This window comes from Ursus americanus, chromosome 6, assembly GCF_024610735.1.
Source record: "Ursus americanus isolate L20-20 chromosome 6, mUrsAme1.1.p, whole genome shotgun sequence".
NCBI lineage: Eukaryota > Metazoa > Chordata > Mammalia > Carnivora > Ursidae > Ursus > Ursus americanus.
Window position 1 is genome coordinate 51210638 of NC_142132.1, and position 13726 is coordinate 51224363.

The 13726-nt window shown below is 38.0% G+C and overlaps 1 protein-coding gene across 3 annotated transcripts in view; it reads right to left on the minus strand.

Moving 5' to 3' along the window:
• ADK (adenosine kinase) overlaps positions 1-13726 on the minus strand; it is a 540886-nt gene that overhangs the window by 516850 nt on the left and 10310 nt on the right. The window contains exon 1 of one of the 3 annotated variants that reach the window (XM_045783165.2): positions 1290-1448. The exons of the other annotated variants lie outside the window; for them this stretch is intronic. Coding sequence (XP_045639121.1) covers positions 1290-1303 — 14 coding nt within the window. The 5' untranslated portion in view covers positions 1304-1448. Of the gene's footprint in view, positions 1-1289; positions 1449-13726 lie in introns of those variants that run through there. 3 annotated transcript variants of the gene reach the window in all.

Genomic DNA, 13726 nt, shown 5'->3' on the forward strand with positions numbered 1-13726 from the left:
TAGTGTTTCTCCACTGAAGAGCAGCCAGGAAGACAATGGTCAATTAAAATTGTGTCCACGTAAGAACTGATTCTTAACAAAGTATTTGACCCACACTCCTAATTAGCAGCAGGCTGCAAGTATGGAAATGGAAGTGGGAGTGAGGTGAGGAGAGATTTACTTGACAGCATAAAGTTAATTCATCCGAAAACACTCTTGGCATTAAAAGCTAGACTCTTATGCCCCAACATAACTTACTGTGAAACCTTTCCATGTGGGTCTCCGAGTTCAGCACAGTTGCATCTTACCTTATCTTACCTGAGGATTAGGTTCCCAAGTCATCTCTTAAATATTATATTGTCAAAATTAGCACTGAGATATCATCAGGGCTTAGATTGCGGGAAGCTCACAGACCAAAAATTAATTTAGTTTATTCTCTTCAGTTTATGCTAGAGCCTTCCTTTCCCTGGGACAATGAACGCCAAGGTCTACTTTAAAAGAGGCAGTTCAGAACACTGGGTAAATAAAGCAATTTATCTCTTTTTATAAATAGTCTCATTAGCATAGTTAAATATTCAGTCAATGCTACCTGCAGAAAGTGGAGCAGCCCATTAAGCTGTCACCATTAACAAAACAAAAACAAAAACAAAAAAAAACAAACCTTCACAACTTTGGAAGAGCAATTAGGAGTAAGTCTCCTGTTCATTGCTCTCACTATATACCTACTATCTCACAAAAGTCATTTCACTTGTGACTCAGATAAAAGTAGGTAAACAGATGGTACCTTGGGGAACCAGAGCACTAATTCCAGTCATAAGCAAACATTTTAGGAACACACAATTTTGCAACTTAGGGGCTATGTATCTGCATCAGAGAAGGGCGAAATATGTTGGTCTGCTCATGGCCACCAACGAAGTTGTCAGAAGGCATGACATGCAGGCATGGCCACACACGGTCCACGTCACACTTCCTCAGGCGCTGGGTCACCCCCGGGGGGTAAAGGTAGCTGCATTTTTTTTTTTTTCATGAGAAATCCACGACACACACAAGCAAGCTTCAAACCCTGGAATCTGGGCGAGGGTCACCTCAGCGGTGTGGCTAGTTACAGGGCTCCGCCATGTGCCGGAGAGCCAAAAACTTCTGAGAGCAGAAATGACCAAATGAAAAGTGCAGAGAGAACCTCCAACGTAAAGGGGACCCGTGCCATGGGGAGGCTGCAGACCACTCAAGAAAAGGAGCGACAGTTCTCAGCAGTCGGGAGGCTAACGCCCAGCAGGCGAGCACTTTAGGCTGCCGCCCTCTCTCATTACCTGATGGACGTCATGGCTTCACTTTCCTGCCCCACGCACCAGCGCTCGCCTCAGATGCTCTGCGTCCGCACCGGCGGCAGCAGCAGCAGCAGGTACCACGGCAACTGCTCCTCTGCTCAGGCACTCGGCGACCGGGAGCGCGTCCTCACACACCCCGCACGCCGGCGGCCCCCGCCGAGACAGCCCCACGCGCTGATTGGCTGCGCCGGGAGGGGGCGGGCACTCCGCCCACGGCCGGCGGCCGGAGATGAGCCCCGGGCGCCTCCGGCCGAGGCGAGCCGCCCGCGTGTCTCGTGTCGGCTCCCTGGCGCGCTGGCTAGCAGAGTGGCTAGCGGGCGCGGTGGCCATCTTGAGTCTTGGTAACAAGGTTCCCCCTATTCCCGGCTTAGGGGGCATGAGGTTGGGTGCCCGCCTCAAAAATGGCCGCCCCAACTGGCAACCGGTTTGTCAGTCACATGGCCACGGTCTACCTCTGCAAGCTCAGGTCGCTTTAGCAGGACTTGGGACCGGGGCGCTGTCAGGGCAGTCTTCGGGGATGGGGTTTAACAGCCTGGAAAATCCATCTGCAGAAGAAAAGCAGCAACCTCCAGGGAAAACCTGAGCCCGGGAAAAATCGAATGCGTAACAACAGCAGCAGGATGTGTTAAATTCGAACTCGCAGCCTTTAAGAATAAGCTGCTGAGTCCGGTCGTCTCCAAACGTTCTTGGACTTGAGAAACACTTAGAATGGCTTATTTAACATGGAAGTGTCCAGGGCCCACTATAAACTTTGTGCATCAGAATCTAGAAAGGTGGGGCCCAGATACTGGTATTTTTAGCGAGTACCAGGTGATCCAGGTACGCATATAAAGCTTTAAAGCCTCTGGGCCAAATTAGCCCACTCATACTATACTGCTTACCACACTTTTCTGAAAAGTATACAAAGCTCTGAAGCAAGCATCGAATGCCACCGGGTGGGGGGGGGGGGGGGAGGATGGAAGAACCCTAACTCCTGGCCCTAACCTTACAATTTAGTGGGGCTAAAGGGTTAAGAAACTGATTCTAAACCATTAATAAGACAGGTAAATTTCAACTGCGGTAAGGATAGGAGGGAGTAAAATCATTATAAGCTTTATGACCTACATAGCTTTTCTTTATTCCCCCTTTATTCTCTGTAAAGTATTATTTATATTAACATATCCTCCAGTGGCATTCACTTACTGGCCATATAGGGTGTGATCAATTCCATAGGTCTGAAACCAGTTATATTAGAAACACAATCCAACATATGATACTGAAATGTGCCCAATGTGATCGAAATAACAATTTTTTATTTTATTTAATTAAATTTTAAAACCAAAGCAATGTAAAATATTTTCCATCAAACACAATTTTGTTTTCATTGGACTGTATTTCACTTTTTAACTGTTGAAAATTTAGCACCCAAATTGAGACACTGTAAATATAAAATACCAAATTTTTCAAGACTTAGTACAAAAAAATAATTTTATATTGATTACATGTTGTAATAATACTTTGCTACACTGGGTTAAATAAAATATATTAAGATTAATTTAAACTGTTTTTTGCTTTTTTAATGTGGCTAATAGAAAACTTAAAACATACACATCTTGCATTACATTTCTACTAGACATTGCTGTTCTACTGTCCAAGTTAGACTTCCTTCTTTTCTTACCTATCATTGCTCCTCTGACAGAATAATTATGTTCACAAAATGAAATTAGTAGGGAGACCAGTTTATACAGATCTGTGGTTCCTTGCTAACCATCTAAAACAACAAATATTTCCAGTTTCATTCAAAAATGCTTTTTTTTAGCATTGTTCTCTTTAATTTGGTAAATGACTATCCAGAATGAAACCTATGGACTATAAATCTGGTGCGTTTAGTCCATGACTAAAGACTGTTAAAAACAAACCTATGCTTGGCTGAGTGAGACTTTGACCAAATGTCCACAAGCAGACAAATCAGTTGTTCCTCTGGATTAAAAAAGATCTGAATCAAAGAAGCTGCAGAACAGCAATCTGAAAGTGGGGGAGACATGAACAATTCAACAGTTTCCCTCCTCCTCTTAGGGAAAATGATAGCCCACATGAACTGAAGTCAAATCAGGAATAACCCTTAGAAAGGATTTCAAATCCTCAATGTAATTTTTAATATACGATGTAGTATGGTGCTTCTTTATTACACATACACATCATTTGAGGGATCTTGTTAAAATAAGGGTCTAACTCAATAGGTCTCTGTGGCCAAGATTTTGCCAGTTCTTTATGCACCCAGATCTCATCAATTGCTTCTGGTCCATGGGCCATGTTAAGTAGCAAGGTAGCAACACAGACAATGTTTGGAACCTCTGCTTGACTCCCTACTAGCTGCATGACCTTGGGCTGGTTCTTAACCTATCTGTCCCTCAGTTTACCCATTACATGCTTTTCAGGGCATTGTGAAAATTAAAAATTAATTCTAATAAAGTGCCTAATGGAGCCCTTGGCACATGAGGTAAGTACTACTTCATTAGAATCACACTGGTTAGGGGCACCTGGGTGGCACAGCGGTTAAGCGTCTGCCTTTGGCTCAGGGCGTGATCCCGGCGTTATGGGATCGAGCCCCACATCAGGCTCCTCTGCTAGGAGCCTGCTTCTTCCTCTCCTACTCCCCCTGCTTGTGTTCCCTCTCTCGCTGGCTGTCTCTATCTCTGTCGAATAAATAAATAAAATCTTTAAAAAAAAAAAAAAAAGAATCACACTGGTTAAAATTAGATCTCTGGGAAGCATGACATGAAATGAACATGAGGGGTGCCTGGGTGGCTCAGTCGGTTAAGTGTCTGCCTTTGGCTCAGGTCATGATCCCAGGGTTCTGGGATTGAGCCCCATGTCAGGCTCCCTGATCAGCTGGGAGTCTGCTGCTCCCTCTTCTCCCCGATTTTCTCTCTCTCAAATAAATAAATAAAATCTAAAAAAAAAAAAAAAAAAAATGAACTTGGCCCTATGAAAAATAAAGTGCACTTTTCCTCAGGTCTAAAATACTTCAGTGATTCACAGTTTTGATTTTTTATAATAAAAGTTTTTTTAATTAATTTTGGTACAAAACAGCTAGACTCGAAATTTTTTTTAACAAATATACTGAATTCTGTGTCATTAAGAGTCTGCAATATTCAAATCTTTAATCAAAATAAAGCCATATCACATCCTATTCATCTAACAATCAAAACTTTAAATGTTTTTTACTCATAATCAGTCAATGCAACTTTCAAAAAGCTTATTCTTTTAAAATGTATTTAGGTACCAGTTCATTTCAGCAGGTATAGACATAAAAATGTTATTTCAGCAAACAGGGCTAATGTGTGATTGTTCTTTCAGAGTCCATCAGGTAGGGACAAAAGTAAAGATATGTTTTTCCATGCAAAAGCAGATCTTTATTCTTTCTCTCCTAGGCCTTTTATTCTTTTTCTAATCTTTCCTATCCTCTCTTCCACCCAGTTTTTCCCACTTCTCCCTTTTTCCCTCCCTCTCTCTCTCTCTCATACAAATACACACACACAGCTGAGTAACTATTAAACTTTTTTTTTAAGATTTTATTTATTTATTTGACAGAGAGAATGCCAGAGTGAGCACAAGCAGGGGGAATGGGAGAGGGAGAAGCAGACTCCCACCTGAGCAGGGAGCCCAATGTGGGATTCTATCCCAGGACCTGAGCCGAAGGCAGACGCATAACACCCAGGCGGCCTACCTAAACTTTTTTGATCAATTTTTTAAGTAACTTATTTCAAATGTAATCTTTTCACTTTAGGGAAAAAGCAGACAACTGAAATTTCTAACTTTCATTAACCTCCTTATAGCTTAAATCGTTGCATCAAGATAAGTGAGTCAGAATAGTTTGCTCTTGGGTAGATAAATAAATATTCTATTTTATTTAACAGTTTGGTTAGTCAGCCACTATAAAAGCAAATAGATAACTAACCCCAAAGAGCTAAGTGCTTCCGGGTAGCCTAAATAAATACGTAGACCCACCCTACTGCATTTTTTCAACAAATGCTTCAAGCCCCAAAATGATAGCAAAGTTCTCTTCAAAAACAACCAGTTTGCTGTTAAGGGTGCAATAAAATAAGCACTTTCATACATTGTTAGTGGAAGTATAAATTAATACATTTCTAGAAAGCTTTCTGGCAATATGTGCCACCAATTCCTTTTTTAGGCAAATATCATAAATAAAATAGAACAATGTGAACAAAGATTTGTACACCCATTTATTCATTTCAACATTAATAACAGAAAAAAAATTATGATATTCTAAATAACCAAAAATAGGGTAATGGTTAAATAAATTGCAGAAGAATGTTATGGAGCTATTACAAAATGTTTTCATTGACCTTTTAAGGATGTAGGAAAATACTCATGATATGTTAAATGAAGAAGCAAAATAAACAAAAGGAATGTAGAGTATGATCCTGACTGTTTTTAAAAAAAATACATGCCATTATGCAAAGAAAAAAGATGGGAAAGATATATACCAATGTGTCATAATGGGTTTCTCTGGAAAGTGGGATTATGTGTAATTTTTACTTTCTTTTTCATATTGATCTACCTTACAAACGTTCTACTATATATTGGTTTTATTAATGTAAAATTTTCATATTATTAAATTTTAATTATCTTTCTGAAATATTTTAAAAATACAAAACTTATTCCTCCTGTTTTTTAAAATGTATTTTTTAAATCACAACCCATCAAAACTACACTTTATTTTTAGAGGAACTGGGCTTATTTTATACATCTCATCTTTTCATGTATGAAGATCATTTAACACAGGAATAACAAAAACAAAATGTCTTTATGATTTTCTTGGTTAATTTCAAATCTTAACTTGGCAAAAATTAAAAGCATAAATACCACTTTTAGAGCTCTGCAGAGCCCTTATAAGGCCAGCTGTCACAACACTGGATGTGGAATGCCTTCCCTGCATACTACTTAAAAATACATCTCCTCGTTTCCTATAAATTAAGAAGCTAATAAAATAATACTTCTAAGACAATCTATATCCTACTCCAAAAACAGAAATTTCTTAAGAAATAAAAATAAGTAGTGTGCCACAGCATAAGGTTCAGAAACCTGGGGAAAAGGAGGTAGGAATTCTAATCCCGGACCTAACAAAGAATGTTATAACCTTTAGCCAACAGTTTTCTTACCTGAAACAAAGGGAGTTTGTTATAGGTGACATCTTAAGTCCTAAAATTTCAGTTTTTATTAGCCAAAGAAAGAAAAAAGTTCACTTGTGTCTCAATACAACTTGGGTTGTTTCTTTAAAGAGTTGATCAACTCTAATGCAATTTTAGTTACCTTCCATTATGGACAAGATTATTCCAAGAAACATGGCTAAATGTATTAACTCTTCCCCAAAGACATTATATATAAAAGGTCTACTATTTTTATTTTCTTTTAATTATTAGCTGTAGATTCGTATGTCACATTTTACTTAAACATTACATATTCAAACAATATGATCTTTAAATGGAACCTGACCATTTAGGGGCGCCTGGGTGGCGCAGTCATTAAGCATCTGCCTTCTGCTCAGGGCGTGATCCCGGCGTTCTGGGATCGAGCCCCACATCAGGCTTCTCCGCTGGGAGCCTGCTTCTTCCTCTCCCACTCCCCCTGCCTGTGTTCCCTCTCTCGCTGGCTGTCTCTTCTCTGTCAAATAAATAAATAAAATCTTTAAAAAAAAAAAAAAAAAGGAACCTGACCATTTATTTCCCAGGAGAATGTGAAGAATATTAATAACATTTGATTGATGGAACATTATTTAGTAAAAATTCTTAGCAAAACTCCCTCCCAGGAACACTTACCTACACAGTGCTTCTTTATTTCCAGTGAACTACAAATCTCTGAAACTCAAAGAAAACCTCTAGTCTGACGTACAGGATAACATGCTATCCAATTATTTATGCTGCCAAGAACACATTTTTTAATTATACAATTGGATATCACTACCATTTCATTAAAGAAAGGGCATTTTAACATAAAAATGTATGAAGGAGGGGTTCCTGGGTGGCTCAGTTGATTAAGTGTCCGGCTCTTGATTTCGGCTCAGGTCATGATCTCAAGGTCATGAGATCCAGCCCTGCGTTGGCCTCCACGCTCATCATGGAATCTGCTTGTCCCTCTCCCTCTGCTCCTCTCCCCGCTCGCTCTCTCTTTGTCTAATAAATAAATAAACAAAATATTTTTTTAAATGTGTGAAGGAATCACAAAATAAGAACAGCTCTTCCCAAAGTATTGTTGGAATCTTACAAAGTATAGTTTCTATAGAATAGATTTTTCTTATTTTTATTTCACCACAGATCTGGTCTATGGTACTTAACAAACAAGCTTTCAGGAATCATTCACTCATTAACAAATATTTACTGAACAGCTACTCGACTGCTTAAGACACTAGAGATGCAGCTACAATCAAGAACATGAACTGCCTTCATATTCTAGTGAGGGGATGTGGATGAATAATCCAACAGTAAGAACATCAAATGATCATAAGTGCTATGCACAGAATTAAAACCAGCAGATCAATGTAAAGAAGGGGTCCTTTTAGATAGTCAGGGAAGGCTTCCAGCAGGAAAGAACTGAATGACAAGGAAAAGCCAGGTAGAGGAAGGTCATTACTGATAGCACTAAAATGCTGGCTAAAAGAGGAATGTGAAAAAAGGCAAGGGAGAGAAGAAACGTGGTGGGAGCAAGCAGCAGATCATGTTAGCTTTTATGAGCCTATGAAGTTTTGATTTTGTTATAATAAGCATAACAGGAAGCCACTGTTTTAACATTTTAAACAGATGAATAACAATTATCTAATTTTGTTTTCAAAGATCATCCTAGGTTATTGTGTAGAGGATGGACTACAGAAGCACGAAAGGAGAAAGACCAAATTAGAAGGCTATTATAGTAATAGAGCTGACAAATAATAGTGGTGGACATAGAAGAAGATGGACATTTTAGAGACAGAATGACAGAACTTGCTGGTGGACTTAGATATGAAAGACTAAGGGAAAGGAAGGAATCAAGAGCAACTCCTAGATTTTGGAATATATTGGGTAAATTTGGACTAGGTAAATGGTGCTGTTTATTAAAATGGAGAAGGCACAAGAGAAGCTCAGAAGACTGGAGCTCTAGAAGAGGTCAGAGTTGGAGAAAGACCTGCCAAACAGATTTTTCCTTCTAATTTTTCTTACTTTGTGGTGCCAACCGTTTTCTATTGATAGACTACAAACAAATGTCCACAATTGAATAAACAGTTTTACTTGAACAACACCCCAAGAGAGGAACCATTCTTGGAATCAACTGCTAGCAGTCATAGGTCTATATATAAGTAGAATAATAGGTAAAACTTACTGAGTGCATAGTATACCCCAGACACCATGCTATATATCTTTCAAGTACTATCCCACTTTACCTCTCAAATATGAGGAGATGTTTTATTATTGCCATTTTACAGATGAAGAAATTGAAGTTCAGAGTTAAACAACTTGCCCAGTCACACATTACAGAACAGAAATCCTAACTCTAGTGGTATGACTCTAGAACTGGGGCTAATGACCACAGTACATACACAGTGTCACAGGAATAAACCCAAAAGTCTGCTACAAGTCTGAGACTTTTATAAATATCCAAATTTCAGAACACCACATTATGATGTCACGCATAAGATGCAGTGATCCAGTGACAGCTTCCCTATTAGCTGGAACACCATCTGGAGTATTTTCAGAAATTGCTTCCTTTGTTCCCATATATGCTTAAATAAATTAAATCTATTTAATGAATGAATGAAAATGCCAATGAATTGGCATTTTAATCTTTAATTTAACCAAGACTCCTAATTAAAACCAAGAATCATTTCTTAGGTCTCTCAATTTTTCAAAATTTCAACCATAATTTCATTTCTGTCAAAATCATAAGAGTGATTTTTGACAAAAACAAAAACAAAAACATGTTTTAACCACTCTGCTAGAATTTAGGGTACACAATGAAGAACAAGTGGCTAAGTTCACTACCAAGCTAAGTAAATTTCCCATCCTAGACATTCAGTTCTGTTAATCTAATTTAGGCCTTACTAAGGCCTTGCTTATCAAGATCTTTCTTGCTAGGCCTTGCTTATCAAGATCTTTCAAGATCTAAGTCTTTATCAAGACTCAGAAGTCGAAATCACAAATGTTCACAAAAGCTTCCAAAACAAATTTACTTATATAGCCCTTAGGTACATCTTTTTTCTGACTCCTAGTCCCTACCATTTTCTTTAAAAGAGAAATATAAATATGGTCTCAAATTGAATATGCACTTTTATCTGAAAAATGTCCTAAGAAATAATCTTTTCTACTTGGTTGTTTTATAAATATTGGAACGGTTTTCTAACGTTTTCTTTTATTCAACATTTTTGTTTTCTTTACTGAAAAGTGGTGGAATGTGTGTGGGGAACAGAAGCAGATTTCTCACCCTTTCTGTTTTCAACAAAAACATAACAGCCTCAGCCTGTATGTGAAGGGAGTTATTAAATCCAAATGTAATCTTTAGGCATTGTAAGAAAGCAGCTCCTTTTGCATGCCAAATAGACTTTTTAGGTAGTGTCAGATAGCAAACATAAGACTTCACAGAAATTTTTGAATCTTAAATCATTTCTTCAAAAACCAAAAACACTCAGTATTTCATGGAAAAATAATATATACATTTAAATTAAATTCTGAACTTTGAAACCAAAACTAGATATATTTTCCAATGGGGAATTGGGGACTATAAAAAGTAATCATCTTTCAAGGGGCAATAACAGAATTAAAAGCTTGGAAATATAATTCAGTCATGTTTTCCAAAATTATTTTACCATAATTGTAGCAGATTAAAAATGGCCTCAGTTTCCTGGAGACAAGAGTCTATATTCCGTCCTCTGACCAATAGAGTATATGATGTGATGCTATAACAGATTCCAGGCTATCCTTAAGAGGACTGCCAGCTCCTTCTTGGTCTCTTGGAGACCTGAACTGCCAGGTAAGAAGCCCAACTAAGAGGTTGAAGAAACCACACAGAGAGATTCACGAACTACGTGGAGAGGAAGAGAAGCAGAGTTGAGCCAAGCTTTCCAGCCATCCTCAACAAAGCATCAGACAAGTAAGAACAATCTCAACACTCCAGACCAGACCTGTTGTCAGCTAAATACCTCCAAGTGATACTAGTCAGTACCACACGGAGCAGAGGAATCAATCAGACAAACCACGTCTGAATTCCTGATCCACTAAATCATGAACTCTAATAAAATGGTGGTTATTTTAAACCACTAAATTTGGGGATAGAAAACGAAACTCACTGTGAAAAAGACGTTTTGTATTGCAACCTAGTATGCTATACTTATACCCAGTTGAACAATGTTTCACAAAGCAATATTAATGCTTACCATATTCAATGCACTGAAATTTTCTATTCTATTTTCCTTTTATAAAATACCAGTTGTGCTACAACCAAATTGAGTCATGGTGTAGTATGAAAAGCATTTTAGTCTATACTACTCACTTCACAGGTACATACACAAAGCTAGACAAAAACCTTAATAGCACCTAGTTCATAACAAGAAGTTTCTCACAAACTCCCATTCACAGCTCAGAGCTGAGTGAAAAGCTGAAAAGATGAGGTATCTAAGGTTGGAGGCTATACAGAAATCAGAAATAGCTAAACGGAGTTGAGCCTTTTTCTATCACATCCCTTTACTTCCCCCTTCCTGTTCACAGATCTCTATTACCCTCCCCCCACTTCTTTTTTCCTATGATTATCAAGCATTATGAAATTGAGGTTTTTAAATATCATTTGAATTTAATGAAATGTTGTGGCCCTATTCTTAAAAGTAGGCTAATGGAACATTTCATTTCTTTTAAAAGGTTGCCTTTATTATTATTTATATGAGGTCCAAGGCTAATCATGACTGCAGGTCATTTTAAATGAAAAGGAGTTCTCATCACTACCATCTCAGATCTGGTAGAACATTTTCATAGGATTTCAAATTACTAATAGTATTAAAAGATTAATAGCTTTTTAGAGGATTAGTAGTACTTGTTTCAAATATAATATAGGAATATTTTTTGAAGCAAAGGGTGTGCTTAATTTTTTAATCATACAAATTACCGTTGATTCCTGTTGCTGTTGGTTATATAATATTTGAATATTATAGCTAATTAAGAAAAATCTTTAGTAAGACAGATTCAGGTTTGAATCCTATCTCTGCCACTCACTAATTGTGTAATCTTGCGCAGATTAAACTTTCTAACCAATAATAGTTACCTCATTTTATTATAATTGATAATGATAAAGACAAGACTGAAATCATTAATATCAGGGGAAAGTGCAAAATCTCCAAAGTAAATTAAAATTACGAGAAATTGCTCTCTCAACTGAACACTTCAGCTCTTAAACATAAGCAAAATTGGTTTGCTCAAGGCTTTTTAATTAGAAATCTGCTTCAAATTCAAGTTCAAGGAGTTAATCCATTTGCAAAGCATACCATTAAGTATATCCCACAAGGGAATACAGTATTTATTCTTGGGAAGAGGGGAAGGGCTACATACGTGTCAAGAGAACGTGAAAGACAAAAATCTAAAGGTTACTAAGCACAGTGCCACAGAATTTATTTAACTAATGTGCTTATCTAGCACACACAGAATTCACTTTGACAAGTTCTCAATTTACAGCTTCATAAGTGTAACATAAACAGCAGGAAATGTGAGTCCTAGGTCCTGAGTGTGAACTGAGAGCTCACTACTTAGGGAATCTTAACTTCTCTGTGTCTATTTCCTCAGCTGAAGACTGTTACCTTCATGCGAGGATCAGTAAGAAAAGGTAAGGGAAAGCATCTGATAAAATCTTTAAATATGTTATTCTTATCTCAAAACAAACAAAAAACTTCAAGGAAAACAGATACTTCATTTCTTGTTCCAGAGGATAAATACAATGGAAAGTTATAGGATTTGGGATCAAATCTCAACTCAAATACTTCATAGCTTTAAGTAACTAGCTGTGTTACCTGACTGGTATCAGTTAACCTCTCTGGGCTTCAATTCTCTCAACCGTACAATGTAAATATTAGACTGATTTTAAGTACCTCATCAGGCACTAACAATCTAAAAATTGTAAAACATGTTCAAAGAGTTTCTAAAAATCACATGAAATTGTAAATTAAAATTTCAGAGGCACATCTTGGCTGAGATACGCTATTGTTTTCACACTCCAACTCCATAATTTGCAGGAAACCTCAGCTCTGGGAGGTACCACCCTAACAGGGAATTTGCACTCAGTCATCACCTCCCACCCCTGTTTCTACCCCCCACTCCCATCAGCATTTTCCAGCAGTCTCTGGAAACACTTCCAAAAGGGAATAGCTAGAGAGCCTGCTAATGAGTATAGACCCGTTTTATAAGTATAAAGATGCAACATCTTGGTCAACAGATCATTTAAAGAGCTCTGAATTGGACTTGATATCTACAGGATATTAGCAAATCTTCTCAGGAATGTAGTTTATTCAAGCTTCACATAAGTCAAAGGTCTCTGGTGTGTATGTGTTTCCATTACTGGAAAAATGTACTCCTCTTCCCTTATTTGTGCTGAATCTAGGGGAGGAATGGTACACAAGTAGGGGAAGAGGAGTGCTCAAGAAGGGATTCTTGCCTAATGTAGTAGGCTGGCCAAGAAAACTTAGTATCTCTCCCAATTCCAAGGACCTGTGAGTGTAAATCTAGAAGTTTACATATTTTTTTTTAAGAGTTTATTTATTTATTTGACAGAGATAGAGACAGCCAGCGAGAGAGGGAACACAAGCAGGGGGAGTGGGAGAGGAAGAAGCAGGCTCATAGCGGAGGAGCCTGATGTGGGGCGCGATCCCAGAACGCCGGGATCACGCCCTGAGCCGAAGGCAGACGCTTAACCGCTGTGCCACCCAGGCGCCCCAGATGTTTATATATTTTTCTACAGAGCATCCTTATAATATTCAAACACAGGGAAAAACCCAAAGAAGTCAAACCTACAACAGAGAGAAGAACCTACACTTCCCCCCCACACACACACACACCCAGAAAGACAAATGTTTTCCTTTCTTTTTTACTAAAATATTATATTTAATACTATACACTGAGTACTACTTACTGAATTAAATAGTGTAACTATGTTTTATTTTAATATTTCAAAGGCAACTACCCAGTTCTATACCTTTGGATAAGAAAGCGCTAAGTAAAACAAAAAAGACAAAGTAGAATTTTGTCAGTATGCTTTCATGTGTGTCAACATGCTATCCCATGTTAAAACAGAATATACTCCGTTCATCCTGAGTGTGTGAGAACAGAGACAGCACTGAGGGTGTAAGCCTGCAACACTTCTACAGCTTAACGGCTTTAATCTTCAACAAAACTAAGAAGTAAAAATGATAACTA